The sequence below is a fragment of the Rhipicephalus sanguineus genome, chromosome 9 (genome assembly GCF_013339695.2).
Source record: "Rhipicephalus sanguineus isolate Rsan-2018 chromosome 9, BIME_Rsan_1.4, whole genome shotgun sequence".
NCBI classification, from domain to species: domain Eukaryota; kingdom Metazoa; phylum Arthropoda; class Arachnida; order Ixodida; family Ixodidae; genus Rhipicephalus; species Rhipicephalus sanguineus.
Window position 1 is genome coordinate 20,156,705 of NC_051184.2, and position 27,734 is coordinate 20,184,438.

Consider the following 27,734-nt stretch of genomic DNA (forward strand, 5'->3'; position numbering starts at 1 on the left):
CGCTTGCCAGAGGAGTTTGGTAACGTGACAGTGAATCTTTTGTCACAAACTAACAAGGTACACAGATGCCAAAGGATCACCATGCATGCCTCCATCGCTAAAGTCGTGCGAAAATGAGGGCTGTGGAAATCTTCCTCGCGCCCTGTGCTCAGATTTGAGAACGTCTTGGAGTGCTTCGAACCAGAGTGTGGTGCTCTGAAAGAACCACCTGAATGTGTTCAAAGCGCCCGATTTTGACCAGCTCGATATGACACAGTGTGCTGTTGGGAGACATGTATAAGCTTTGAAGGGTACAAGCTTTATTTAGAATGTATCTTGAGTACATTTCCTTTCCATCACAAACGGTGAGTACATGGAAATGTAGGAGTAATTTCGCACCATCATCTAATTCTATGACACTGCGATTTGCATTTCCACGAGACACATTTTCCTTTACCGTAACAGATCATTGGTTATGCACTCCATGCATTACATGATTGGCACTGTTCTATGAATCTCAACTAGCTTTTCAGCCAACTGTGCTTTTGTAGAGTGGTAACCTGTATAATTTTCTGTACTATCACCACATTTTGCAGTCTGTCTATGAGAGCTTGCTGCTATGTGCATGAAGCTCTTTTGATTCACCAATCTATGCAATGGTGAAGTGCTGCTTGGTGCAGCCTCAGAAGTTGTGTTTACGTGAAATAGTCGGTTAATCAGCCAAGTCTGCGACTTTACGCTGCTCTTCATGCATGGAATACAAAAACGAGAATTTAAAAAGTGTTCACGTTTATCTTACGGAAAGAGTGCAGCAAATACTTTTACACCCTTCAAAACAACCAACCTGTAAAAAATAATATACACCAGAAAACACACTATAACCCATGGTTCACTGTTTCGACCCATTAACAAACATTTTTCCATATCGTACTAATGCACAGACACCACCTTTGATCACAAAACATTGTCGGACTGGGGTGGAAGACTTCTCACTAACTCTCCCGACATACACGGACACACAACTGTGGCCGGTCTCAGTGTCACTGGAACTCTACTCATGTTGCGCTTGACTGGCCACAACTACGCTGTTGACTGTGTGGTATTCAGTCCAGTATGCTTTTGTGCCAGTGTTGCCTGGCCTCCTGCCGGCTTTGGTCATTCTGTTCACGTTGGACAAACAGTGTTGGAATCGATCAGAACAATGAAAGGTAGAGAGCGCCCTTGAGTGATGTAACGTTGTTTGTTCAATATGAATGTCTATCAACGAGTCCAAAGCTTTATTGCGGCGTTATTTAATCTTGAAACTAACATTTCCTGTCTTTAGGCGGAGGCTTCTGTCCCTGGTGGCACGGGCGACGACAAATGTCCGACCTTTCGACGAAATCACTTTCCTCCTTTCTTGTGCGTTCTTCGAAGGTGACGGTTGAGCGAACACCGCTGCGAGAACACCTGCGGACACAGGCGGCACTCGAAGGGTTTCGCTCCCGAGTGCGTGAGATTGTGGGCCATGAGGTTCCCTTTGAGAGAGAAGGGGCGGCCACACACGGTGCACGAGAAAGGCTTGTGACCCGTGTGCGTCACCAGGTGTCGTCGCACGGCCGAGCGGCTGCTGAAGATTCGCTCGCAGATGCCGCACACCCGGGAGCTCATGCCCCTCCGCCTGCGCTTAGGCTTCGCTGGTGGCGCTGCAGGCCTGTTGGTAGCTGCCCTATAACAGAATAATATAGGATATAACGGTCATGCGCAATTGTTGCCCTACTGTTACAGAGCAGCTGGACACTGTATGCTAGCTGTCACATCTTAGTATACATCGTTTCATTTATTTCGTAGCACTAAATACAGGCTCCAGCAGAAGATGCAGGTGAAGACAGTTGTTGTTGTTATTGACATGCCTGTGTCTATTGGCTTGGAGCATAAATGCCTAGCGTGGCTGGTGCTAAATGCATGCTATCAGTTTTTTTATTGTTTATTTATTTCTTTTTATTAGACACTCTGAGGTGTCATCAGTAAGAATGGTTGCCTATGCATAACCAAATGAACAAATTATGCAAAGAAGTACAAGTATAGAAATTTATGTGACATGATTTATACAAACTTCAAAGAAATGCACGAAAGACAAAGACATTCAGACAACCAACTCAAATGCTTTTAATGGTTTCGAGATAGGTCGGTGGAATGAAGTTTGGAAAAATTCACTTATTGTCAACAGAAGAGGGGAATTTTGGAGCCTTTTTCTCGGAGCAAAAATGGGTCTTAACTTCTTAGTGTTGTCGATGCAGTTATCACGATAAATTAATGTGCCTCGTCAATGTGAGTCAACGCAAATAATGATTTGCTGGTGCAGTACTTATGAAAAAATGTGATTCCCATGGAAGCTATCATTGTGATCGATATCTTGTGGTTATCGCAATCATTGCTTGGCCATATGTAAAAAATTCACTTAATGTCTCATTAAACGTAGTATTAAATTGGGTTGCCCTTTGATGCTAATACATACATGTTCTGCCATTTTACGTTGCGCATTTCGAACAGAACCCTTTCCATATAAGGCTTTGTATCTGATGTCATTGCTGGCATCTCCTGTCGTAATGCAGTAGTCTCTCAATTGCACAGTTCGTCAGTGAGGCTTCGTATATGATGTCATTGCTGGCATCTCATCTATTAAGGGGAGACCCTGCTTCTGAAACACGTTTCTTGTTTTTGAGCATATCACTGAAACTTTCACAGCTTATGTATTTTTATGTGCTCAGTTCAAACATGCAATTATTGTTCTAATACAATATGTAGTTTTGAAACTATTGAATAGTTTTTGTATTGTTAGGAGTAGGCTTTATTTCTAAACTGTGAGCTGTTATCAAGCAAATCAGCCTATCACAATAACCTTGAATGAGTACTGTATGCAATAAAACAAGAATGGACGTTTTAGGCCCATTTGAACAAAAGTTATGGTATGTTGAACATTCCCAGCTTGATCCCAGTTTGACCGAGCTCAACATCGCTCACTTGCCAAGTGTTCAACGTACCATAACTTTTGTTCATATGGGCCTAGAACATCCATTCTTGTTTTATTGCATACAGTATTCATTCCAGCTTACTGTGATACGCTGATTTGCTTTATAACTCTCACAATTTATAAATAAATCTTGCTCCCAAGAATATACATGAAATATCTGATATCTTGAAAACAGCATAGTGTACTAGAAAAATAATTGCATATTTGAAATCAGGACATAAAAATACATAAGCTGCGAAAGTTTCATAGAAATGCACTCAAAAACAAAGAAATATGTCTCCGAAGCAGGGTCCCCCCTTAAAGCGGTGATGTCTTACTTGTGCAGCTTGTAAGTGTCATTATAGGTGCACCGGTTTTCAAAGTTATAGCCCTGCTGGCCATGCTTCACGCCAGAAGTGATGCATTTTAGACGTTCGATGAAATTAATCGTTCCGATGGTGTGGATAATGTAGGGTTGCATTTCGAAAGCATTAAGACGTGTTGAAAGACCTGTTTCCAGAAGATAAAACACTTTCAAAAGAGAGCTGCTGTGTGTTTAATCAGGTGGTCGCCTCCTTTACATTTTAATTGTGCATTAAATGCTCTTCTAGTACAATAAGTAGTGCATATATGAATCTTGGTTGGCTTCTCATCACAAATGTGTCCTGTGGAAGCCACATTAACCTTGCTTGCAAAAGAGCCCTTAAAAGCTTGGATATCTAGGTTACGCATGAGCAGCTCTTAAAAAAAAAAAAACGAAGCAACTAACTTGCAATATTATTGTAAGAGCGATTCTCGAGCATGCTGCCACTGCCTGGAACCATATAGCACTTGCAAAGTTGGCACAATCACAAGAGAGAACTTTTTCACCAGTGAAATTTTATCTGGCATCCCTGGGATGCACTCTTCATACACATCATGGTATGCCTTGTTGGAACAGCTATTTAATATGTGCTAGCTTATCATTCAACCCGAACCATTCGCATACTACGGCTATCAACCCTTCATTCTTGGACTCGCATTTTAAAATACTTTGTTTCTACAGACTGTGGGATTATGGAATTGATTTCGAATACGTGACCACATTTGGTCATTGCCAATTCAGAATTGTTAAAGGGTCCCTGAACCTCCTCTGATAACTTTTTAACATTTCAAGTATATGCGCGCATCGAGTTTAGAATGGTGTCGCGACGAACAATGCCAAACGCGGCAGCGCTTCGAGCTGCGGGGTCACCACAAATTCCAAGACACAATCCCTTTTCCTCTACGGGCCTTTCGGTAATCCCCAGTGTTGGCCGTGACGTCGACATTCAAGTCTGGTGACGTCATCCACAAAAAGAACCTGCTTGCCTGCTCGCAGGTATGCACACTCGCCGCTCTTCCTCCTTACATGGCGAGGACGAGCTCTCTGCCAGGAGGAGAAACGAGCCGATGAACGGAGCTTAGTGAAGGAAAGAACAAAATGAGCGGGGGCTGCTTTTGGGTTATCAAACACGTGTAGGTTCACTATTACATGCCCTGTTTTGAAAAATTCTTGCGGCTGCGGGTGTGTGGAGGACTCGTGCACAACTGCAACACCACAACTAAATTCCGAACTCTGGTTGGTTTAAGGGCCTTTTAAATGCCTCTTTTTTTTTAATACCACGTACGAACCTATTTTATTTACTTCTTTGTTTTCATAGCCCTGTCTCTTGGAATTCAAATGTGAAAGTTTATTAATTTATGGCCCATTCCTTTTGCGGGTTCATTATTTACACATGGCACATTCCAGCAGTACGCATGTCTAGAACATAAAGCAGGTGATCAATTACCTAAAGTGTTATTGTCCGACGACAGAGCGATTGTTTGCTCTTGCCCCCTCCCTCTCCCCCTCCCCCCCTTCTTCTGTAACTGATGTCTCTGCCTTCCGCTGTACTTTGTTTTCTGTATATTAACCCTGTCTAACTATCGTATATTCATACCATGTGACCACTGCTGTTTTCCCGCAAGGGCGAAGTAATGAATGCGATAGCAACAAATTGGAATGTTATACGAACGAAGTAACTCCTTCAGCATCCAACCTGGCGTGACTAAACAAAACGCTGGTGTGAGGAAACGCAGGCGCTGAAGCGAGCGAAGTGACCTTCGTGCTGTCTATTGCTTCAACCAAACTGAGCGGCGAGAAGGCTGCACGTACAAGGGTATGAGCAATCTGCTGATTCCTCTCAAGGTAGGGCGACCGCGCCCGGCCAATCAGAGCACGCCGTTCCTGCCGGATCCGCGCAGCATCCCCTCCGGGACACTTGGCCCTTTTGTGCTACGGAAGACGGCCGGCGCTTTGCCTCTCCAACTGCCATCGCACGCGCTCAATAGCACACACAACATGCGACGCGCGGGGCCATGTGATCGCTCTCGGACATTACACGGAACCACACGGCGACGTCGACGGCAACGGCAAACATGTGCCTGGAGTGTCAGTATAATTGCTACCGCAATGAATTAAACAAAAACAAGCGAGGCAAATAATCACCCTGTGTCGCCTGTCCGCGCCACCCGCGTCGTTGGAGCCGCTGACGTCTTTTTTCTCGGCATCCGCTTGTTCGCTGCCGCGGGACGTCGTGGTTGCCGCCGCGGTTGGAGTCTTCGCTTTGCGGGCCATATGTTCTGCACAGGTAAAGAAAGCGATATGGGCGACCGCGGTAAAGGAACGCCTAAGAAAAACCTGGGGTTTCGGCCTGGAAAAAAAAAAAAAAAACGCGATAGGATGATTAGGCACGCCGTTGTAAAGGGGCTCCGGGTTAATTTTGACCACCCGGGATTTTTAAACGTGCGGCGCTCCCGCAGTGATAAACTTAGTGGCTAAGGTGTCGCGCCCCTCAGCTCGAAGACGCGGGTTCGATAGCCGACCTGGTTAGGCGCATTTCAATGGGGCCGGACGAAATGCAAGAACACCCGCGTACTTAGATTCAGGTGCGTGTTAAAGAACCCCGGTTGTGTACTATTAGATTGGAGTTCCACACTCTTAACATCGTTCTGGCGGGGAAAAACCCGCCGCGCCCCGGAACAACGTTTTTAGAACCTTTTGCTCCAGAACGTGAACCCGCGACCATACGTCATAGCCACTGATCCACCTCTGTGGGTGCAGTAACGCGTAAAGTCCTTTAAAACAAACAAACAAACAAACAAACAAACAAACAAACAAACCAACAAACAAACAAACAAACAAACAAACAAACAAACAAACAAACAAACAAACTATATTTTTAATTTATTTCGCGGTAAGAAATCAAGTGCAACCCGCCACGGTGGTCTAGTGGTTATGGGGCTCGAGCGCTGACCCGAAGGTCGCGGGATCGAATCCCGGCCGCGGCGGCCGCATCGCCCTTGCACTTAGATTCGGGTGCACGTTAAAGTACCCCAGGTGGTTGAAATTTCCGGAGCCCTCCACTGCGGCGTCCGTCATAATCATATCGTGGTTTTGGGACTTTGAGTCCCAACGATTACATTAATTGTTAATCGATTAACTACAGGAATAAAAAAGTGCCGGTCTTCCATTTTTCAAATTTCGCGCCGAAACTCCAATGCCGCTAGTCGGCATGGCGTCACGCGTTTCAAGGCGTTGCGACGCGCGTACTTGGAGAGTTTGTGACGCAGTAAATCTTTCTATAGACGACGCGCGTACTTGGAGAGTTTGTGACGCAGTAAATCTTTCTATAGACGATGTAATTCATCCTTTGCCTCACTTAGGGCGCAATGTAGCCCATATTATATAACTTGGCTTGAGCGCACACTCTTGGAGTCCGTGACGTCAGGCGATTTTGCGCGGGAACAATTAAGGCGGCACCGCCGCCCTTTGCATTTCTTCCAGCTTACCAAACCACTTAATACGTTACAGATGGCTTTTGTGGCATTTCAGGAGGGTAATTTACTACAGTAGTACGGAGCAACTTAGAGGTGAGCTAAAGTGTATGCCCTTTCTCGCCATGCGTGTGTTAGGTAATCACACTAATACTTGCTTCAGCTTCCCACCTTTCCTTGCCTGTCTTAGCTGTCGCGCGGTGAAACCGACTTGCTGAACGTATATGAGCAGAAATGTCAATAAGCACCATCTAAGCGCGTATCATAATGGAGACATCTGAGCTGCACTTCAAGCTGACGCTGTCATTGCTCCGAATTTTCGGCCAGACCGGATTTTTGCATTAAGGCCGAGACAGACGGTACGACTTTCAATCCGATGCGACGTCCGACGCGGTGGTGCGGAAGCCGGAATGGTGACCTTTCATCGCATCGGACCGCCACCATTCCGGCTGCCGCACCGCCGCGTCGGCCGTCGCATCGCATGGAAAATCGTACCGCCTGTCTCGCTCTTTATAAGCCGTATGATATCCGTTACAGTATACATATAGACCTCTTTCACGGAGTTGGTCCGCGATCGCGCCCACGTTTAGGGAAGGAATTGGGCGCGCGTGCGTCCCTCATTGTTGAGGCACCGTTAATCCCAACCGAAGCCGGAGGTAAACTAGGAGATGGCATAATTGCGTTGCGCAACGAGCCTTGGCCTGGCCAGCGAGCTCGCTGTGCGATGCCACTCCCTCCGCTGTTAAACGAAAAGAAAAAAAAAACGATTTTTATGCTAGTAAAGTAATCTTTTAACTATTCCAAAATCATCACGCTTGCCGCGAGTAGTCACTTGGTAAGCGAGAAAAAAAAAAAATGCGGCTGGCGACGCAACCTTGAAATTCACGCACTAAACACCGTGACGTCATAGATTTTGACGACGTCTACTGGGGCCTACGTAGTCTCTAATCGGTAAAAATTATCTACATTGACCTCTGAGGGGGTCATAGACTTAATCTACCAAGTTTAAGGAAATTTCGTTGAGCCAATGTCGCCAAAATAGGACAAATACATTTAGAAATCCGTGACGTCACGTGCGGAGATTTCAGCGCGTAATTTTAAAGAAAAATGGAACTTTGTCCTTTATTTCCTACTCTACTAATAAACCTATGATGGTGAAATTAACGACATTACAGTTCTCAGAGTACACTTTATCAATCTAGACCGATTCATTGTTCCACTTCAGTGTCCCTTTAATAATAGCCGTGTTTTTTACGTGCCAAAACCCCCGACATGATTATGAGGCACGCTGGGCTCCTGAAATTTTGACCATCTGGTGTTGTTTAACGTGCACTGAATCACACAGCACACGGGCCTCTAGCATTTCGCCTCCACCGAAATGCGACCACCGCGGCCGGGATCAAATCCGCGACCTTCGGGATCGGCAGCTGAGCACCGTAACCATGCACTGTACTACATTCATGATTGATGCAGCGCTAAAGACGAGGACATGCAGCGCTAAAGTCTTCGTCTTCAGCGCTAAAGTCTTCGTCTTTAGCGCTGCATCAATCATGAACGCATTCCAAATAGCCCAACTTTCCATTCTACTGCACTGTACTACCACGGTGACTACACCCTTCGCCGTTAACTTTACCGCATCTGTCCAACACGTTAACAGAGAGGCCGTATTCGCCCGGAGCGTATGGCTCACGGTAGTTTCTAATCGATGCGCAGACTTTCGGTTGCGCGCTGCCATATACCTTTAGCTTCGGAGGGACGCACTATAAACCCATCGCGCGCTGTGACGTGGCGATCACTTTCTCAGATGGCTACTTTTCGACGTGTTGAGCGATGCTCACATCCTAATTACCATAATACTCCCTTCCTCGCCGCTTGAAGCACGTCGCGTTTCATCATGCTGGTGGCCTCGATCGCCGACTTACCGACTTGCTGAGTTGAGGAGCACGTTAGCCTTCCGCACAGCGTCGTCCGAGGAGATGAGAAGCTTCGCCGAATGAACCACGTTGGCGCGTGGAGATTGGCTGGCCGAATCACTTGCGAGATACGGTGCAACCCACTACGGGGTCAACCCACTACGGTGCAACCCACTACGGGGTCAACCCACTATGGTGCAACCCACCACGGGGCCACGATTCGGGCGGTACGGTAGAAGCGGAACAATACACGAGTAAACTTTGATGCAAGATAATAAAATGACAATAGCACAGTAATTTATTTATTTGCATCATACCACCGGCCTTTTAGGCCGAGCGTAAGGGTCAAGTACACGAATAAATATACGATACAAATGGCAAGAGCACGACAGAAGGTTAAAATACTAGTAAAATGAAACCACCAGGAAAGAATGAAATAGCGACTTTATCTAAACGGAATAATCAATCGCATGTGTTAGTAAGCGATTCCACGGAGTTCACTGTAGCTGAAAGAAGTCTAGTCGATTTGTTATGAATAAATGCGTCAATAAAGAGATGCTATATGCTAATAATGATTAGAAGCCGTTAAGAAACTCAGCGTGGCGCTAATCATAAATTTGCACCATTTGTAAATTTAAACAGGGCATCGCATGCATTTCTGTTCCAAAGAAAAAAAAAGTCTAGTGCCTAATGACCATCAAGAAATTATGGCGATGAGCATTCATTATAAGGTACGTACCCACTATGGGGAGCAATGCAATGCTCTGGCATTGCGGTTGCCAAGGTAACCGTGGAGCTCGTTGCTTCGTCTTCTTTGCAACTCAAGTGCTTGAGGAGGACGTTGTGGGTCGCAGGCGGATGACGACATAGTTATAGAAAATTTCGATAACTGTAAGCAAAGATTGACTGTGTGCAGGGTCAAACTGACATTACAGAGATGATATTAATGAGAGATAACTGACAATAATGCCAAATAAAGTATAGGGGGTGTTATTTGTAGCAATTAGGATATGAATGTGAAGAAAGTAAAGTGGACGAAAAGATAACTTGCCGGCGGCTGGGACCGAACCTGCGACCTTCGAATAACGCGTCCGATGCTCTACCACTGAGTTACGGCGGCGGTCATCCTCTCGTCCACTTTATAGGGTATATATGTGCATTTTAAACCTAGGAGTGTTAGTCAGCGCCGATCGCAGCCATGGCGGCGAGTGTGGAACACTTTTTTTCTGCCTATTGACGTCACGTAGCACGTGATCTTTTACGAGCCGGCAGCTGACCAATAATCCCTCGCATATTACCTGAAGGCATCAAGTCTGCCAGAACGAGACCCTCGCTATGAATGAAGGAAAGAAGTTATCTTTTCGTCGGCAAGTTATCTTTCCGTCCACTTTACTTTCTTCACATTTATATCCTAATTGCTACAAATAACACCCCCTATACTTTCCTTGGCATTATTGTCTGTTAGTTCTCATTAATATTGTGTCTAACAATGAAAAAGGAGCCCTTAAAAAAAGTCTTCTTTCCTTCATTACAGAGATGAGTGGTTCATAGACACTACTAATGGAAAGCTATTGTTATGAAATAACTAAACGCATACGTTTTACTTCTGATTCTTGGGCGCCGCCATCTCGGACATTTACGCGAAGGATTTCACGATTTGGTATGCTGTGACGTCAAATTAATGCCGGGAAAAGCCGAGTGCATCCGTAACAGAGCTGTTCTCGTGTTCTTGAGGCTGCCGTATAGTGCCGTTCATTTAGTTACTACGTATGCAAAACGGCAGCGTTATCAGCCACAGATGGCAGCACTTAAGCGTACCCGTAAAGTAGCTTTGGCGACGACCTTGAATGGTTACGATTGGGGGCTGCGGGAAGCTCGTTGCACTCTTTCGCTGAACGTGGCAATAATCTCTAAAAAAACAAAAAAAAGAGAAGTTGAGGCAGTTGTGTAATAGTGGCGCCAAGCCTGAAAGAAGTGCGGAGGTGGGCGGCCTGCCTTGTTTTTCATTATTTTTAGGTTTCTTTCTTCGTCTCTTTCTCCTCTTTCTGTTTTTTCTCTTTTTTGTGTGATTCTTTTTATTTCTGTCTATTTCTTTCTCTATTTCTTTCTCTTTCTGTGTCGCTCTCTCTTCTATCTTTTCTATGTCTGTTCCTTTCTATAGCTTCCTTTCTCAAATTCTTTTTCTGAAATTTCTGTAGTTTTCTTTTTCTTTCTCTCTATCTTTATATATCGCTGTCTGTACTCGTGCTCTCGCCCATCTGAGTTATTGCACCCCACGCCGGACAAATCGGTGCACGTGTTCTGGAAGCGATGCAGAAGATGTGCCTGTTCATGATGATGATAGTTTTTTGTTCGCTCCGCACGGACTAACTGTCGGCTTACATAGCTCCACTGTCAAATGTAGTTCCGCATTGTGGAGTGCCAATTAACTTTACTAAACTGGGGTATAGTCTCCTCTGGACCCCAATAAAGTTTGCATCATCATCATCATCATCATCATCATAGTCTCCATGGGCGTTGGCAGGGGGTGCTCCCCTCCCCCCCAAACCACACCAACACTTGCCCTCCACCCAAGCCACAGGAGTGCCCCCCCTTGCCCACCGCTATGCGACACGGGTGTGCACCCCCCACCCTCCAAAAAAAAAAAAAAACCCTGCCGACGCCCACGTAGTCGCTGTGAAATGCTAACAGGAGATTAGATCAAGGGGTGGCGCACAAGCGAGGGCAACGCGTATGTAATGAAAATTTTGTAAACGAAATTCCTTACTGCGAGACGAGAGAGGCAAGATTAGGTTGGGCTTGCTTGCATTCATACGCTTGCTTTGCGACACCGCTTAGAGTTCGATAAATGGATAAAATTTATTCACTCAAAAGGAAGTCACTCTCAGGGGGAAGTCGTTATCTTCCGAGAAAAGCTCTTGCCGCACGCACGGTAAGGGTAAGTCATCTCGCCCGTGTGCACCCGCGTGTGGCACGCGAGGTGATGCGGCGTCCGGAAGCACTGGGCGCAAGTGACGCGCTGGTGATGCGGTCTCTCGCCGGTGTGCGTGAGGATGTGGCGGGTGAGCGAGTTCTTCTCGTTGAACGACGCAAGACACTCGGAGCACTTGTACGGCTTTTCGCCCTTCTGCATGCGAGCGTGCCTCGGGAGGTACTGCCGGCAGGCGCACAGGTCGCAGTGTGCAGCCGCGTTTCTGGACGTGCTCCCGCACACGGCGCAGCGGTACTGTTTTTTTGGCCGCGTGTGTGAACGCGTGGTCGAGCATGGCGTAACGCGTTCCGAAGCTCCGGGAGCGAACGCCGCCCTGCCGGGAACCCGCGTGGTGGCCGTGGTGCTCGCTCTCATGTGGGCTTTCTCGAGGATTTCCGTTTCTGTGACGGGCCCTGCAAGTTGAGAATTTTTAGAATAACAGAGGGCTGATCCAACACCCTCTAGCTTTTCTATAGCTTTTCTGAGCTATAGTCGGTTACAAGCATAGTTCGGCAAACTCACTCATGGGTCGACTCACTCAGGCTCACTCAGACTTAGATCGGGCTATGAGTCTGAGTGAGTCTGAGTGAGTCCGGAAGAGTAATATTTTGGTGAGTTTGAGTGCGAGTGAGTCCGGTTGAAGAAAATTTTAGTGAGTCTGAGTCCGAGTGAGTCCAGTTCAGGAAAATATTGGTGAGTCTGAGTCCGGGTGAGCCCGAAACGCAAAATATATTTCGCGAGTGAGTCCGAGTGAGCTGCACCTTTTGTTGCCGACTTATGGTCCTATCTACTCATCTTCAGCATTACTGTCAGCCTTATATCGGCTTATGTTTATGCTCAAGTCTATTCACACATATCTGAGCACACTAGCATTCATGCGCCACTTCATTATTTATTGATCAGAGACGTGAGTTCGGGGAAGGGGTGCCATAACCTCCTTCCGCAAACTCTTTCATGGGAAGTTCTTGATAAAAATATCTCGTGTGAGTCAGTAAAGACAAAAATGTCAGTAAGGACATAAAAATGTCCTTACTGGATTGATATATAACAATGATGATATGATGTATGATGACAACCCGTATTGGAAGGTACAGGATCAAAAGGTGCATCGTAGAGCACCGATTATGTGCGATATTGGCGTTAAAGGGGTACTGACACCTTTTTTCGAAGGCGAGTTTACTGTGCCATGCATATCTCCTGTATGCAGAGACGGCTCTGAGCAAGTGTGAAGCTCAGAAAATGCTGATAAGGCATTTTAATTTGATATTAAAGTCAATTTTTCCATGGCGCACCTACTGACATCGACACTAGCTTGACGTCAGGCTACAGTACAAATTCTGGTGACTTCACGCAGCAGTCTGGCTAGTTGTGATGACGTTAGGTACAAAAACTTCCAAGATGGCCGCTTGTGCGTCATCAAAACTTCCAAAATGGCCGCTTCTGCGTCACCAACGGAGCCACGTTGCGGAGCGGCCGTGGAAACGTCACTGTATATTGTGCGAGCACGTGACGAGAAGCTCATACCATGTCGTGACGTCAGGGTACAGTAGAAACCGAAACTAGCTTTTAAAAACCTACTGTAATTACTTTTTCAGGGCGAACTCGCGCTTAGCACTACCTTTTCTAGGCTCTTGAGGGCTTGAACTTTCATTTGACGCAAAAAAACAACAACTGAAAATATTCGTGTCAGTACCCCTTTAAGGAGGATTGACACCATGGTCGAAAAAGCTAATCTTACGCCAATGGACACATGAATCGACTCACTTAATATCAGCCATATTGTGAATTAAAAGTTCGTCGTCCCTTGTTAAAATGTTAAGTTTGGCTGAGTAGTGAGGTTGGAATCACTGCTAAAATTTGCTAGGAAGTTAAAGTTTTTGACTGCAAACCAGCGACACGAACGTGCGCCTGTATGGGGAAATCAGCGCCACAAGTACGCCGGAGGGGCTTGGCGTCACGTGAACAGTCAATTGCCATTGGATTGGGCATTAATGCAAATTCTCGCTGGGTAGGCCAGGAGCAGCTATGGGCGGAGCTTACATTATAGTTTGCAACTGGCTATAGTTTGTAGGTATACATGTTAGGCTGGGAGGTAATAGTGGGGCCGCATGCGTGAGCCAACCGCCGATTAACTTGCTTAAAGGAGAAATCACAGGCCTGAACAGTTATCTCTCACATAGACCTCCAGGCGTTTCGGATTGATAAGTATCGCCTGTTTCCTGGGCAGGCGCAGATACGTTTTAGATGCGAAAAGCTTAAGGCGGGGTCTTTGTCCATCTCTCCCGCGGCGTCCACACCCCCACTGCGCACCCCCCCCCTCTCTCCTACGCTCCCCCCCTCTCGCGCGCCCCATTCTCTCCTGCGCAACGCCGCCGCCAGTGTCAGCGTTAGCGCCAGCGCAAGCACGCCACGGGAGGCGTCCACACCCCCACTGCGCATGTTCGTCCCCTCCCCCGCTCTCCTCTTCTACGCTCCCCCTTCTCGCGCGCCCTTGACGCTACACTTCACCGACCACAAGGCCGTCGTCTTCAAAGCGCCGCGTGTGCCGACGCTAGGAATCGCATACGGTCTCTAAATAAAGACGCAACCACCACGTACAAAACGTCTTTCTCTCTTCTCTTATACATTCTCAATACATTCTCATTCGTCCTCTCAATAAATTACACCATCTCCCGCTCAAGCGAACCATCTGCCCGCTGCTTCGCATTAACACATGGTTCCATTTAGCGGGAGATGGTGTAATTTTTTGTGTGCTTACTTTCTTTTCAGCCGCTGTACGCCTACATGCCGAATGAGAGCCTTTGGATACTAGAACAGTGGTTCTCAAATGGGGGTCTGCGAAGCCATTTTTGGGGGTCCGCGAAACCCATCCTAAAAAAAAGTTGTTTTTAGAGGCACACTATGTCCCGCGACAGCGGCCTCTTCTGATTTTTGGTATGCTTCACCGCATAACACTTTTGCATTGCGGCTGAGCTGACTCATATTTCCCCTTCTCCGTGAGATTGCTGTAAAAGCTTTTGTTGCAGTATTCTACGAAAAATATTCACGCAAGCATACTTTATCTAGGCTTGCATATTTGAAGAGCAAGCATAGCTAGAAACAGGTTGAGTGTATCTGCACATCGCACAACTGATTGAGAAGCTGTTGAGATCGAATTGACGTAGCACTGTAGTTTCAGAATCAGAATCATTTTATTGCGATAATTATATGGACAGTATCGGCTGGTTTTTGTTCCGTCCCCGTCGCCGCCGTCATGCACCGTATATGTATAAGTATGTATACATATATCTAGAAGCCCCAAAGAAAAATCAGAAAAGTGCTTCCGAAGCGCGGAATCGAACCAGGGACCTCTCGCTCCGCAGCGCGTGGCGCTAACCACTACGCTACGAAACGCAGATCCTCCAGCTACCGCTGGACGGACCCAGAGACGGCAGGCGCTTATAAGTGTTTCTTCATTACCAGCGAGGAGCGCAACGGGCGCAGGGAGTTGTATGTCTTGTGCTTTCCCCGCGATGTCCGCGCTGAAGTCGCAGAACGTACGAAGGTCACTTCGCTCGCTGCAGCGGCCGCGTTTGCGAAAGGAGCGCGCTGTTCAAACAGAAATAAGTAACAACTGTGACAGTTAGTTCGCGCTCGTCCTGTGTGTACCTGTTCGTTTCGTGAGTCCTGCTTTGTGTTTGAGCAGTAGCGCTTCAAGTGTCGAGCTGTGACGCATGATAGCTCGCACTCGTCCTGCGTGCGTTCTTTTCGTGCGTCCTTTGGGCTCGAGCGACGCGCTGGCAATTTAAATCTGCTTTCCGTTCTTCGCGTTAAATTCCAATTTATTGCTATCGCATTCATTGCTTCGCCGTTGCGGCGAAACTGTGACTTTTTTATTTCAACATCAGATTTCGACAAATACAGATGTTGAGGGCCGTGAGCTAAAAGCCACAAAACGGCTCGACGAGGCCCACGGTCCCTTGAACTTGGCACCAACAGAAAGCAACATGAAACAGCAAGAAATATACTATCGTCTTTTTACCCCCACAAATACAAAAAGGAAACAAAAAAAAGAGAATAAAATGTTACATAAAATATACGCATGTTTTCACATGACGTAATGCAGTTGTACATGAGAAACGCGTCTTAACATAAAATGTAACAATGTTTTATTACATTGCAACACATACAATGTAAACTTGCTGTAGAACATATGTAGTCATAATACGCACAAGAAATAGAAGTTAATAATGGGTAAAAAATGCAAACAATCATAACGACAAAAACGAAATGTTTGTAAACGGAATGTTTCTAAGGTTCATTCTCGGTCAGCAAGAAAAACGCGCACGCTAATGAGAATTGTTTAAATGGTATGGCAATAAGTAGCATATAATTTAACCATTGTTTGCCAGTGGGAACTAAAAGGCAGCTATTTCACGCTGCATGTTGTGTTAATTCATCACCTCCCCCCCCCCTTCCCCAATTCATGAAGTTTTGCTCTCTGCAGCACTGGCGTAGCCGATGCGAGCCACGCCTAAAATCGCCCGTCCACGGTGACGGTGCAACATCGCTTGTGCATGCAGCGCCGCCGAGGCAAAGCGGCCGTGCGGCAGACGAAAACGAGCCAGTTGAGCTTCAGTGCCTACGTAGAGCTATCAGATTTGGAAATTGTTTCCAGTGTTCGTCCGGAACCGAAAGAAGAGGAGTGCGACAAAGAAGTTGTAATGGCTGAGGCAGGTCACATCCTGTGTAGCCGAGGCTTTAGGATATGCAAGAAAGTTTCGAGACTTCGTGTCACAGCAGCAAGATGTGCCAGAGGCAGTGCACAGAAACATACTATCTGGACAGCTTTGTTTCTTCTTGCGCTTTAAGGACGCCAGTCCAAATGAAAATTACACAATTCCTTTAAAAATAATCGCATTTCATACATTTGACTTGACATCTGCTGTGCCCAATGATGTTCCGTATTCTAGTAAATATTCAGTTTAGTGAACTAATTCTTTAGGTCTCTTGAAGTTCACTCAAGTGAGAGTTAACTGTAATAGGAATTCGAACAACGCCGGCAGCAGATTATCTGGAGACAAAAAGAATCCATTAAAGGTAGCACCAACGCAATCCTCAATGGCGCTGACCGGGCGTTGGCCGCAGCGGCATTCGCAGTCTTGCGTCGTGTACAGAGTTGCCAGATGCTGCCTAGCTAAGAAGCAAATAATCATCCCAAAAGAGGTCCAAAAAAAAGCGCGCGACTTTTGCAAAGAAGGCCAAAAGAAGCGGAAGTGTAATAAATTTTCTCTTTCTTGAAAATATTTTTTTAATATAATAAGAAGTCGCTCAAATACGAAGAGAAGGTAAAGAAATAACTTTATTTGGTACAGCGAACATATGGTCACCTATGAGCGAAAGCACATATTTGCTCTTTAACATAACCTAAAGGTAGTCTCCACTCTTCTCAATGCACGTTTGCCAGTGCATGAATAATGTTTGCTGAATACTCCAGCGTGCCTTTGATTACAACACTCAGTTACACAAAGTCATCTACAAAGCCTCTATTGGTGAACGTGAGGAGCCAGGGGCGGCGCCAGGATTTTTTTACTGGGGGGGCACCCACGACAAGTGGGTTCCTTCAGGGGGGGCAGAGAGGCTGGGAACATATGCATTGTATTTTGACTATGCTTGCTCTTGGGGGGGCAAAGGGGGGGCAGGCGGAAATTTTGGGGGGGCTGGAGCCCCCCCGAACCCCCCATTGGCGCCGCCCCTGTGAGGAGCAGTAAAATAACTGTATTTGGAGGAAAGACGCGAACAAGCCCAAAAAGACGCGACAAGCGACTGGAAAATTCTACAAGCGACTCGGTGAAAAAAGAAGCCCAAATCCGCTTATTCTAAGCGGAACTGGCAACTCTGGTCGTGGGTGTGTTTCTCGCCGTCCCCATATTCGGCTGTCAGGGACCCGACAGCCGTCTCGGGCCCCGAGAGTGAGGCTATTTATTGGAAAAAGATTTCTGCCGGCGTGCCCGCTGGCATGCTACTCTGCATATATAGGGATGGGGAACTTGATTAAAAGATTCCAGAAGAAAAGGGAAAAATAATAACAAAGAAAGAATACGAAGAAATATGAAATGCGCAAGTGAACCTGATAATAACATGAACGACTAGGATGTCGGGCAAGTTTAGGCTTTTCTATATGAAGTAGTCTGTCACTAAAGCTTTCCGATTAGGCCAGTTTCTTACTGGTAATTGAATAATGACTCTAAAAGCCGTCGCTGTTTTGAAGGGCTGGAGCACTGCACCTAACATGCTATCTAACGATAACGGTTGGTGGCAAATCACCTCAATTTGTCGCTCAAGAAATTGCACCGCCGCTGTAGTGCAGAAATACCCAATGCGCACACAAATACCCAATAATTTAATGTGGATTGGAAATCGACCGCCGCTGTAGCTCTATTGGTAGAGCATCGGAGGCGTTATCGAAAGGTTGTAGGTTCGGTCACTGCCAGCGTCAAATTGATTTTAGATGCGAAACAGCTTTTGCTCGGGGCTGTGTTCGTCCTCGGTGGTGGCGTCCGCGCGCCACTGCGCATGCGCCTGCTCTCTCTCCCACTCTCCTCCTTTACGCAGGTGTTAGGTCGCCTTCTCTCCTCTCCTCCCCCGCGCTGCAGCCGCGGCGCAGCCTCTCCTCCCACGTGATGCAGCCGCGCTGCAGCCAAATACAGCCTGTAACCCACTCTCTCCTCTCCCTCCCCCATTTCATGTGTATATAAGCGCGTGCGCTCGGTCGGCTTCCGTCATTCTCGCTTCGCTCCCGTTCAGATGAGTTGTAACGTCAACGTCGGCGCCACTCGTTCGCTGCTCGGCGCTAACGGAAAGCAACGCACAAACACAACGTAATGATAACACAAACACTAAATACAAACCTCACACACTAACGGAAACGCCGAGTGAACGTAACGGAAACTTGGTGTGCGCCCCCAATGCTGCTTGGCATCCCCTCATGGTTCCCTTGAGTGGGAGATGGTGTAATTTTTTCATTCACTTTAATTTATTTCCACTTACGTCATAATTAAGAAACTACAAATAATGGCCCCTATGGCTTCATTCTCTCTTGGTTCAGTTAGGTTGTGTCTAACAAGAAGGTTCCAGTACACTCAAGCAGTACTACCTGCACCGACAGATGACACGAACGAAGATTGGTCCCGTTGAAGAGAAAAGTAAGCGTGTGAGTGAAGTAGATGAGTTGCTGATGGACATAGTTCATGAGGCAGTGTGGAAGTTATAAGGTGGGACCTAACTCTTTCATAGAGGGCCAAAAAATTCCCTCGTGCTATGGAGCGCGGGTGTATGCTCATGCATTTGTACACATTGTTCGGCTCTACTCGCGTGCGAAACGTTCTAGCTGCGCTGAAATGTGGTGAGGTGGAAATTATATCTCCAAAAGGTTTGTTTAGAACTATTAAGGAGAGCTCACCTCGGTCGCAGTGGCTCAGATATTTGCAGTGAGCACTGCGTAAGCCGGGATGACGGCGAAGATGGCGCGAATATATCCGGGCATGGCCATTCCCCAGCGCTGTAGGGTGGCGAAGACGGAGTTTCCAGGGATGGCATTGCCGTACCATTTGGCTTGAACCAATGACGCCGCCGACCTGAACCTCACACCTTCCAGGCCAAAGCCTAGATCGTAAAGCCACCGTTGGGGCAGCTTCGACGACTCGTAGCCAATGTCTGCAACAGAAGTTTATTCACCAAATTACAACTTCACGTTAGGAACCGGAGTGCCATTTTTACCTAAACATTTGTACATTTTACCTACATTTTACCTAAAAATTTAGCCTCGGCTTGGTGTGCGTGATTGCCAAAAAATGTGAGGCTTTACTTACATGCGGCTAGAATAATCTTCGCCAAGATGATGATCATGGTCACCTGCAAAAAGGTACACAGTATGACAACTCTTGTAGAAAGCGCCGGACAGGCGTGAATGTAAAGTGTGAGAAAAAGGAATGACGTAATAAGAAAGAGAAGAGAAAGCCAAGTGGCGTGAATCATGGTACTTTGACCGCCACATTGACGAATACAGTAAATGAGAAAATGTCCAACGGGAGCACTAGCGACAATTTTTAGTCTGTGCAAACGTTAAAAAAAAAGCTAGTATCTCCAAAGCCACTATGTGCACCTTAATGTGGCGCTTGCCGGTTGTACGGCTGCAAACACTGTGCGGTGTAGATTGCGTCTTCATGCAAAAAAAAAAAAAGAATGAATGCGCAACACTTTATTGGATAATAAAAAACAAGAAAGAAAAAAACGTTGCATGTCGCTCCCGCTCTGCAATGTTATACAATGTGGCGATAGTATTGTTAAGCATAAATGCCCATGTAGCCTGTTTTGGAATGGTGCTGCTGCCACTTGCGCGCATCGAAGCCCTCGTCATTCATGTTGACTGCAAATCGCCCCTGTGCTTGATGCACGTCTTCTGCGATTATCTGCGGGACTAAATGTTAACATCATTTATTGAGCACGAAGTGGGACCAGCCTTGATAAGTTGGGCACATGGTAGGTTGTATTCTGCATGCAGGCAATCCCAAGTAGAAGGTTCTCGTTCGTGACTACCTTTTTCTTTTGTGCTTTCTTTCAATAGGTATATTGCTGCTTTTCAGGTTAGGTTAGTTTTCCTGGTTCGAATAATGTTTTTGCGCCTGTCACTCACAGATGCCATTTGTGCAAAGCTCGCCTTGCCGCTGTTGCTGCACGGCAATGCACGTCTAGTATATTGCAGTGAAGCCAGCATGTGAAATTCTTCCACGTGAAGAGCCTGATTGATTCCTTCTGGTGTCTGTTGGTGTTGCCTCCTTGTTCATTATAGCAGCATTTCCTCTTTACGCATTAATAGGAATACGTGCCAAAACATTACAGGTATAATGCTATACTCCTCCAAACTTCTCCAAAACACAGTTTTTTCTCCTCCAAAAATTGCTCCCAATCGTAAATTGTCTGGAACACCGCTGGTATACGTGTAGCTATGCATATAAAACCCATAAAGAATAAATGATCTAGAAGAAAGGTCTTCCAAAACGGGCGACAGGGGATTCGAACCGGCGACCACTCGGCCTGCGGCGCGGTGAGTTATGCAACTCGGCCACCACAACTACATCATCCATTATATTAATGGCAAGCTATTTTTATACACCATTTACCTTTAATGGTACGCACATCTCGGAGGTGCTTCAGTGTGGCGGAGGCTTGTTCGATATCACCCGCAAGACGGTGCAAAGGGCCCAAGGGCGCGCTTTAAAAGGCATCGCCCCGTCATATTTCGTCGCGCCCCTGAATATAGGAGCCGGAGGGCGCCCGTACTTTGACTTACATGGCGTGGTGGCCTGTGCTCAAGCGCTTATCTCTAGAGGGTGGTTCAACAGATGGCTCTTAGTTTTGTACGGGCTTTGCTCTCATCGTGACAATTTGCGCGAAGCCATAGCAAGCACGAAGGTCACTTTGAGCGCTGCAGCAGCCGCGTCTGTTAATGCAGTGAGTTGCTACCACGGGCTTTTCGACCCGAATTACTTCCAGACAAAATCTACTGCAGATAAACTGTGCCTTATATACTATGGCACTTTCCGGGCCGCAGCTGAAGAAATATCAGGAGTCCTTGCCTATTGAGAAAATGGAGGCAAGCGAAGCTGGGCGTGTGCGTGCCTGACGTACTATACTTTTTACTTCTTTATTTCTATTTAACAGATTGCGCAATGGTCCCTTCTAGCTATTAAATTCTTTCATGCACCCGCGTGCTTAGCAGCGCAACGCTTCAGTTCCTACAGGCAACAACAACAACGGTAACGCGTTCGTATCCAGGCAACACTGAAATGTGGCAGCGTGAAATGACAAGTGGCCTCGGTAAAAGATCAGATTGCCATTTCAGAGACGGCTGATCGCCGAAAGGCCCACGATCGAGAGAACATCCATTATTGGGAAACGGCTCATACAAATATGCCTGTGACCGGCGCCCCTTCGAGGGCCGCACAACGGCGCCGGGTTTTTCGCGTATCGCACCGCCACCGCATGATCTGAGTCATAACAATCTGGTATACTGACCCGTCAACGTGGCTTGGCCGGTGCTGTGCGACGCGCCGACGCAGTCTCACTGCTACATGTTCTTGTTCACTTTCAACTGTGGCTCACACCCACTGTGGGGGATTGGCCAAGAATTGAGTGGTTTTATATACTGTTATAGTACATTAGAGAAAGGGAGCTTGTTGAATAGAAACATTACAAATTTTATAGGAAATTTTGGCGCTCGATCAAATGTGTAAAAGAAAAACAAAACCAAAGCTGTTTTTTTTGTTAGTAATAGATGGATGGATGGATGAATGGATGGATGGATGGATGAATAAACTTTATTTCGGTCCCTCGGAACGCGCCCTAGCACGTTGCGGGCCGCTCCCACGTCGGAACAGAAAGACCAAGTCTCTCTGCTGCGTCGCGGGCCCGTTGGACTGCCCATAGTTGTGTTTCGAGTCCGGAGCTTGTGATAGCATCTTCCCATTTTGACGGCGTGATGACTTCGCCGCCGTGTAACGCGGGGCACCGCCAGAGCATATGTTCGAGATTAGCGATATCTGCGCATAATGAACATGCATTAGTTGGCTGTATTTCAGGATAGATCTTGTGCAATAGCGCGGGGTTAGGGTACGCCCCGACTTCAAGTAGCCTGAGTGTCAGAGCCTGTGGTCTGCTTAATTTTCTGTGTGGTGGAGGGTACTGTCTCCGCCCCAGGTAAAAATGCTTGGATTAATGTTAGTAATAGATATTAAAATAAAATGAATCTACCAGGAGGAAAGGCACTTTTCTAACTGCTGCGTGCTCCCGCGTGCCCCAAAACCCGCCATGCGCACCCCGAGTGTTCGTCTTCTTTATACGGACTGACTGAAAAACATTTATTTGCATAAGAACTTGCTGCTGGGCGAGTTGGCGAGTACGTAACATATTGATTTTTGGGCTGAGAAAGACGAACACACGAGGGAAGACAGGACAGGCGCTACTAACAACTGGTTAATTGCAATGGTTGCAATGAAATATATTTCATTGTAACCATTGCAATTAACCAGTTAGTAGCATCTGTCCTGTCTTCTCTCGTGTGTTCGCCTTGTTTAACGCAAAAGTACAAATTGAAAATGATGTTTATTTGCAGTTTTCTGCTTTTTACAAGGAGGGCAGGCGCCTTCCCGTGCAAACACTAGGTGGGCTCCCTCTTACGGGAGCCCACTGGCGTCGGCAGCGGCCCGCTCGAGCAAGGCCTGTTGCGCCGTCAGGTCAGAGCAGCCGAGAAGGGCTGCCTCCCTGTCCTCCAGCGTAGGGTTGGCTATAGAGGGGGTAGGCTTGGAGTGTTTAGTGCGCCCGCACCATGTGAAAAACGTCAGAACTTTCCTCACAGTGCGGGCGCTTCCCCGTGCAAGCGGGGTCGAAGTGTTTCAATATTTCCGGGCACAAGAGAGTTTCGTTATAAAGGTGAAGGAGGATTCGCTCCTACGCCTTCGTAAGGCCCTTACAGGGTTTGGGATAGACGATAGACGTTACCGGACGGCGTCTTAGAGTCCAGTCACTGCATTGGTTCGTCAAGTGCGCCTCTTGTAGCCACCGGAAGGTGTTCACCATTCCCAGGCCCAGAAGGCGCTGCTTAGAGGTGTTTACCGGAAGGTCGAGGGCGCGCTTGTAAATTTTGCACATAGGCGCTGGTAGACTGGCTGGCCGATCGCATTGCGATATATGGCGCAACCACTGCGGGATAGGGGCCACGAACCGGGCGGTACGGTAGAAGCAGAACAATACTCATGTACACTTGAAGGTAAGGCGGTAAAGGGACAGTAGTAATGCATTGTATTTATTTATTTGTTTGCGTCACACCGCAAGCATTTTAGCCCGAGCATAAGCGTATTGCAGTATACGATTCAAAAGGCGAAAACACGTTAGAATGTTACAGTAAAATGAAATCACAAGGAGAGAATAAGAAGAGCGGCTTTACTTAAACGGAACAATCCAGAACATGTGTTCGAAGCGATTCCACGGAGTTCACTATAGTAGAGAGCAGTTCCGTTAACTTGTTGTAAATGAATGCAACAAGAGAAACATGATTAGAAGAGATTAATTTAGCATGGTACTTAAGTTCGCGCCATTTGTAATTTGTAAAATTTAAGCAGGGCACGACATGCATTCCTGCTTCAAAAAAAAAAAAAATCTAGTGCCCAACGACCATCAAGAGATGGCGACGACCTTTCATTACATGGTTTGTACTCACTATGGGAAGCAAGGAAATGCTGTCGCATTGCGGTTGCCAAAGTAACCGAAGAGCGTATTGCTTCGTCTTTCCAACTCGAGGGCTCGAGGAGGACGTTGTGGGTCGCAGCATCCCACTCCAGTTTCGCACTTTACGAAACTGGAGTGAAGTCATCGTGAAGTGGTATCAGGCGATGAACTCAGTTGGTGGCGCGAATTCCGTACAGCGGGACAAGGCAGGCAACGTCAGGCTAGGCTTCGTTGCATTTATTCGCTTGCGTTGCGACTCTACTTAGAGGAGATGGATAGATGGATGGATAAGCTTTATTGACTGCAAAGGAAGTCGTTTGCATGGAGAGGTAGTTTGCCAGGCTGCGGTTGACAGACCCTTTGTTATCGTTTATCATTCGAAGTGAGGGAATAGTTGTATTGCACGGAGAAGCTGAGAGTGTAGCGTAAAATATTTCTTTAAAGTATTGGCTGGTCCATATTTGTTCCCGGCTTCCTAATGCCAGGAGAAAGGAAACCTAACGTTAGGTAAAGATGTTATAATAACAGAACGAGCTGCTTGTTTACACCAAAGCTGAGCAGCATGCGAAACGGACGTGCCTTATCGTTTGTCCTCCGTTATGACAATGCAGCGCAGCGCATGCAATCGCAACTGCAAATCGCATCAAGGGACATGCAACATGCAAGTACAGGCAGTACAAAGTGAACAACAGCGAGCGTATCGAAAAGTTTATTTCCTTAACGCTGTCCGTAGGCAAAACTGCGCTAACAGGCAATCATTGAACGCCAAGAAAGGAATACAAGCAGGTTATGGAGAAAAAGGCAAGACATTAACTTAGAATCTAGATCCTATGAAAAGCTGATAAAAATTTCTCAAGGGGAACTTCCCGAGCGGTAGTGCGTATACATATACATTCCGTGCGCAGAATCGTGAGGTATATATCGGCTTTCACGCCGACAATCTGAAGGGGAATGTCAACTAGATGCCAAAGAAGTGTAGTAGACTTAAGACTACGTCACAAGCCCCACCCGAAGCTGATGCGCGGCTGCTGGGACAGTTCTGGCTGTTTTCACACAGGGGCACTCGCGGCTTCTTGCTGAGGCGTTGTTGCAGGTTCGTCGACGTCCTCGTCGGCTACGTCCTCCGCACCGGAGCTATCGACGCAGTGTCGCGCTATCACGTGCCTCAGAGCGACGGACCGCTCAAAGAATCTCTTGTGGCATGTGTGACACTCGTGGGGCCTCTCGCCCGTGTGCCTCAGCATGTGGCTGCTCAGGTGGTCCTTCCGCGCGAAGGCGGTCGAACACACGGGGCAGGCGTACGGCTTCTCCTTGGTGTGCGTGCGGTGGTGGGCCTTGAGGCTGTTGATCTGCGAGAAGCTCTTACCGCACGCTCGGCAAATGTAGGGCCTCTCGCCCGTGTGCACCCGCATGTGGTACGCGAGGTGGTGAGGCATCCGGAAGCACTGGCCGCACGTGACGCACCGGTGCGGTCTCTCGCCGGTGTGCGTCAGGACGTGGCGGCTGAGGGAGTTCTTGTCGTTGAACGACGCGGGACACAAGGAGCACTTGTGCGGCTTTTCTTCGCCCCCCGTGTGACGCGCGCGAGCGTACCTCGCGAGGTATTGCCGGCGACAAGCGCACCCTCGGCGGCCGCACTGGTCGCACTGGCGCGGCTTGTGTTCCTTGGGGGTGCAGCCGTGTTTCTGGAAGTACTCCTTTCGGGTGAACGCTTCGCCGCACACGGCGCAGCGGTACGGTTTCTCGACCGCTTGTGTGTACGTGTGGTCGAGCATGGCGTGTCGCGTTCCAGAACTGCTGGAGAAATCGCCGCACTGCCGGGAACTCGCGTGGTCGCCGTGGCGCTCGTTGTCGCGTGGATCCTCTGGGGGATTTCCGTTCCCGCTACGGGTCCTGCAAGTTCAGAATGCTTAGAATAACAGAGCTGCGCTAGTTGGTACGTGTTCACGTTGAAAGACTGGGCGATAATAGCGGTAGCGCATGCGTGAACCAACCGTCGGTTAACTGACAATCATCATCACTAGCCTGACTGTGCCCACTGCAGGGCAAAGGCCTCTGCCTTGTTTCGTCAATCAATCCGATCCTGCGCTTTCTGCGGCCACTTTATCCCCCCCAAACTTGATGCCCACCGTGTTTGCACGCCCAGTCTTTTAACTTGAGAATGTTATCGAGATATGTTGTCGGCTGAGGCTACGGGAACGCGTACTGCTGAAGGAGAGCCTAGAAATTTATCTAGGGATATATCGTCCCCCACATTTTCCGCATAATTCGCCTGAGAAATTGCGCCGCTGCGACCTTCGTCTATGCACCATGCATAACTGAGCCGTGTGCTGCTAGGGCATCTCTTTCGCGCTCCATGACGATCCGAGGACGTCATCATACAGGGGGACCATCCACTGGATGATCCCCAGAACTATTTCTGGCTACTCCTCAAATTATGTCCTTCATAAGCATCCCGCTTGAAACGGGCATTGATTAGTATGGTTACCCAGCCTTTTTTTAAGCCATAAGGTGTTGGTTCCTCTATTGCACCATATGGATGCTGTCTCTTTATACCTTGACACCCCTCGCCTGTTTAAAGGCTGCTTTGAAAAGCACGCCGCGTTACCCGCCGCGGTGGTCTTTAGTGGTTACGGTGCTTGATTGCTGACCCGAAGATCGCGGCATCAAATCCCGGCCGCGGCGGCCGCATTTCGATGGAGGCGAACTGCTAGAGGCCCGTGTGCTTAGATTTAGGTGCACGTTAAAGAACCCGAGGCGGTCTAAGTTTTCGGAGCACCGCACTGTACTCGGTTTGGTTAAATGTTGGCTGTATCCAGGAAACTAGACGAAAAATGTCCGGTGTCCTGGCTATACATAGGACTTTTAAGCGGGACCTGGTCTAGAGTGTACGGCGTCTCTCAATGATATAGTGGTTTTGGGACGTAAAACCAAACAATCATAGAAAGCAGGCCGCGCTATGCGGCGCTCGCGCATTGTCCGCGCTGTATTTGGGTGTCCTTTTACATGGCCTATGAAAAGTTTATGACTAGTCTTTGGCAAGTCCATGTGTCACAGCTTACCCGGCGTCGTCGTTCAGGGTAGCGGGTGGTTCTTCCGAAGGAGCACCAGGCTTTGTCTCGTCAGGGCTCAGACTCATGGTGACCACGACTGGATGACCTGAACAAACAACACGGCTAGTCAGGCACACAGCTGTAAAGCAGCTGGTCACTCGCAGTGCGCGCTCCGCAGAGCGAGTGATCTAAGAAACCGGTGCAGATACTGTGCACGTGGCATCACTTCTCGCGTGACTAGAGATTGCATATAGCAATGAAACACGGCGCAAACAAGTACGCCTCTGGCCGACACACCTTCGAGGGCCGCACGCCGGGCTTTTCGCGGACGACGCCGCTACAGAAAGCCTGTGAGTCAAATCAAGCTTCGCTTGGAAAAGAGAAATCTCGTTGGTACTGACCCGCCAACTTGGCTGGTGAGATGCCTCGCTGCTGCGCAAGGAGGGAAGGCCTTCTTCTTCTAACTGCTGCATGCACCCGCGTGCCCTAAACCCACCACGCGCACCACGTGTGCTCGTCGTCATCTGTATCAACAATTGGCTCGCTTGAAAAAGTCAGTTCCGCCGCAAGGGCGAAGCAGTGAATGCGATAGTAACAAAATGTAATGGTATACGAAGTAAGGCTGGCAGCTAGACCATTAGCATCCGACCTGGCGTAACACGGGGGTGGTATCCTGTAAGTGTATACACTAAATGGGCTTTACGTTTCAGCGTGAACCGATTGGA

The 27,734-nt window shown here is 47.7% G+C and overlaps 2 protein-coding genes across 2 annotated transcripts; both read right to left on the reverse strand.

Moving 5' to 3' along the window:
- Nucleotides 1–1,362: 1,362 nt before the first annotated feature.
- On the reverse strand, nt 1,363–19,579 carry LOC119405380 (zinc finger protein 135). The gene is made up of 5 exons (XM_037672218.2): nt 19,543–19,579; nt 19,322–19,387; nt 11,653–12,105; nt 4,322–4,412; nt 1,363–1,687 (listed from the first exon to the last, which is right to left on the reverse strand). The coding sequence occupies exons 1-5, from the start codon at nt 19,577–19,579 to the stop codon at nt 1,363–1,365; spliced, it is 972 nt and encodes a 323-aa protein (XP_037528146.2).
- Nucleotides 19,580–24,657: 5,078 nt separating this feature from the next.
- Nucleotides 24,658–27,095, reverse strand: LOC119404091 (oocyte zinc finger protein XlCOF19). Its single transcript, XM_037670693.2, has 2 exons — nt 27,019–27,095; nt 24,658–25,849 (listed from the first exon to the last, which is right to left on the reverse strand). The coding sequence occupies exons 1-2, from the start codon at nt 27,093–27,095 to the stop codon at nt 25,006–25,008; spliced, it is 921 nt and encodes a 306-aa protein (XP_037526621.1). The 3' UTR covers nt 24,658–25,005.
- Between the last annotated feature and the right edge of the window lie 639 nt (nt 27,096–27,734).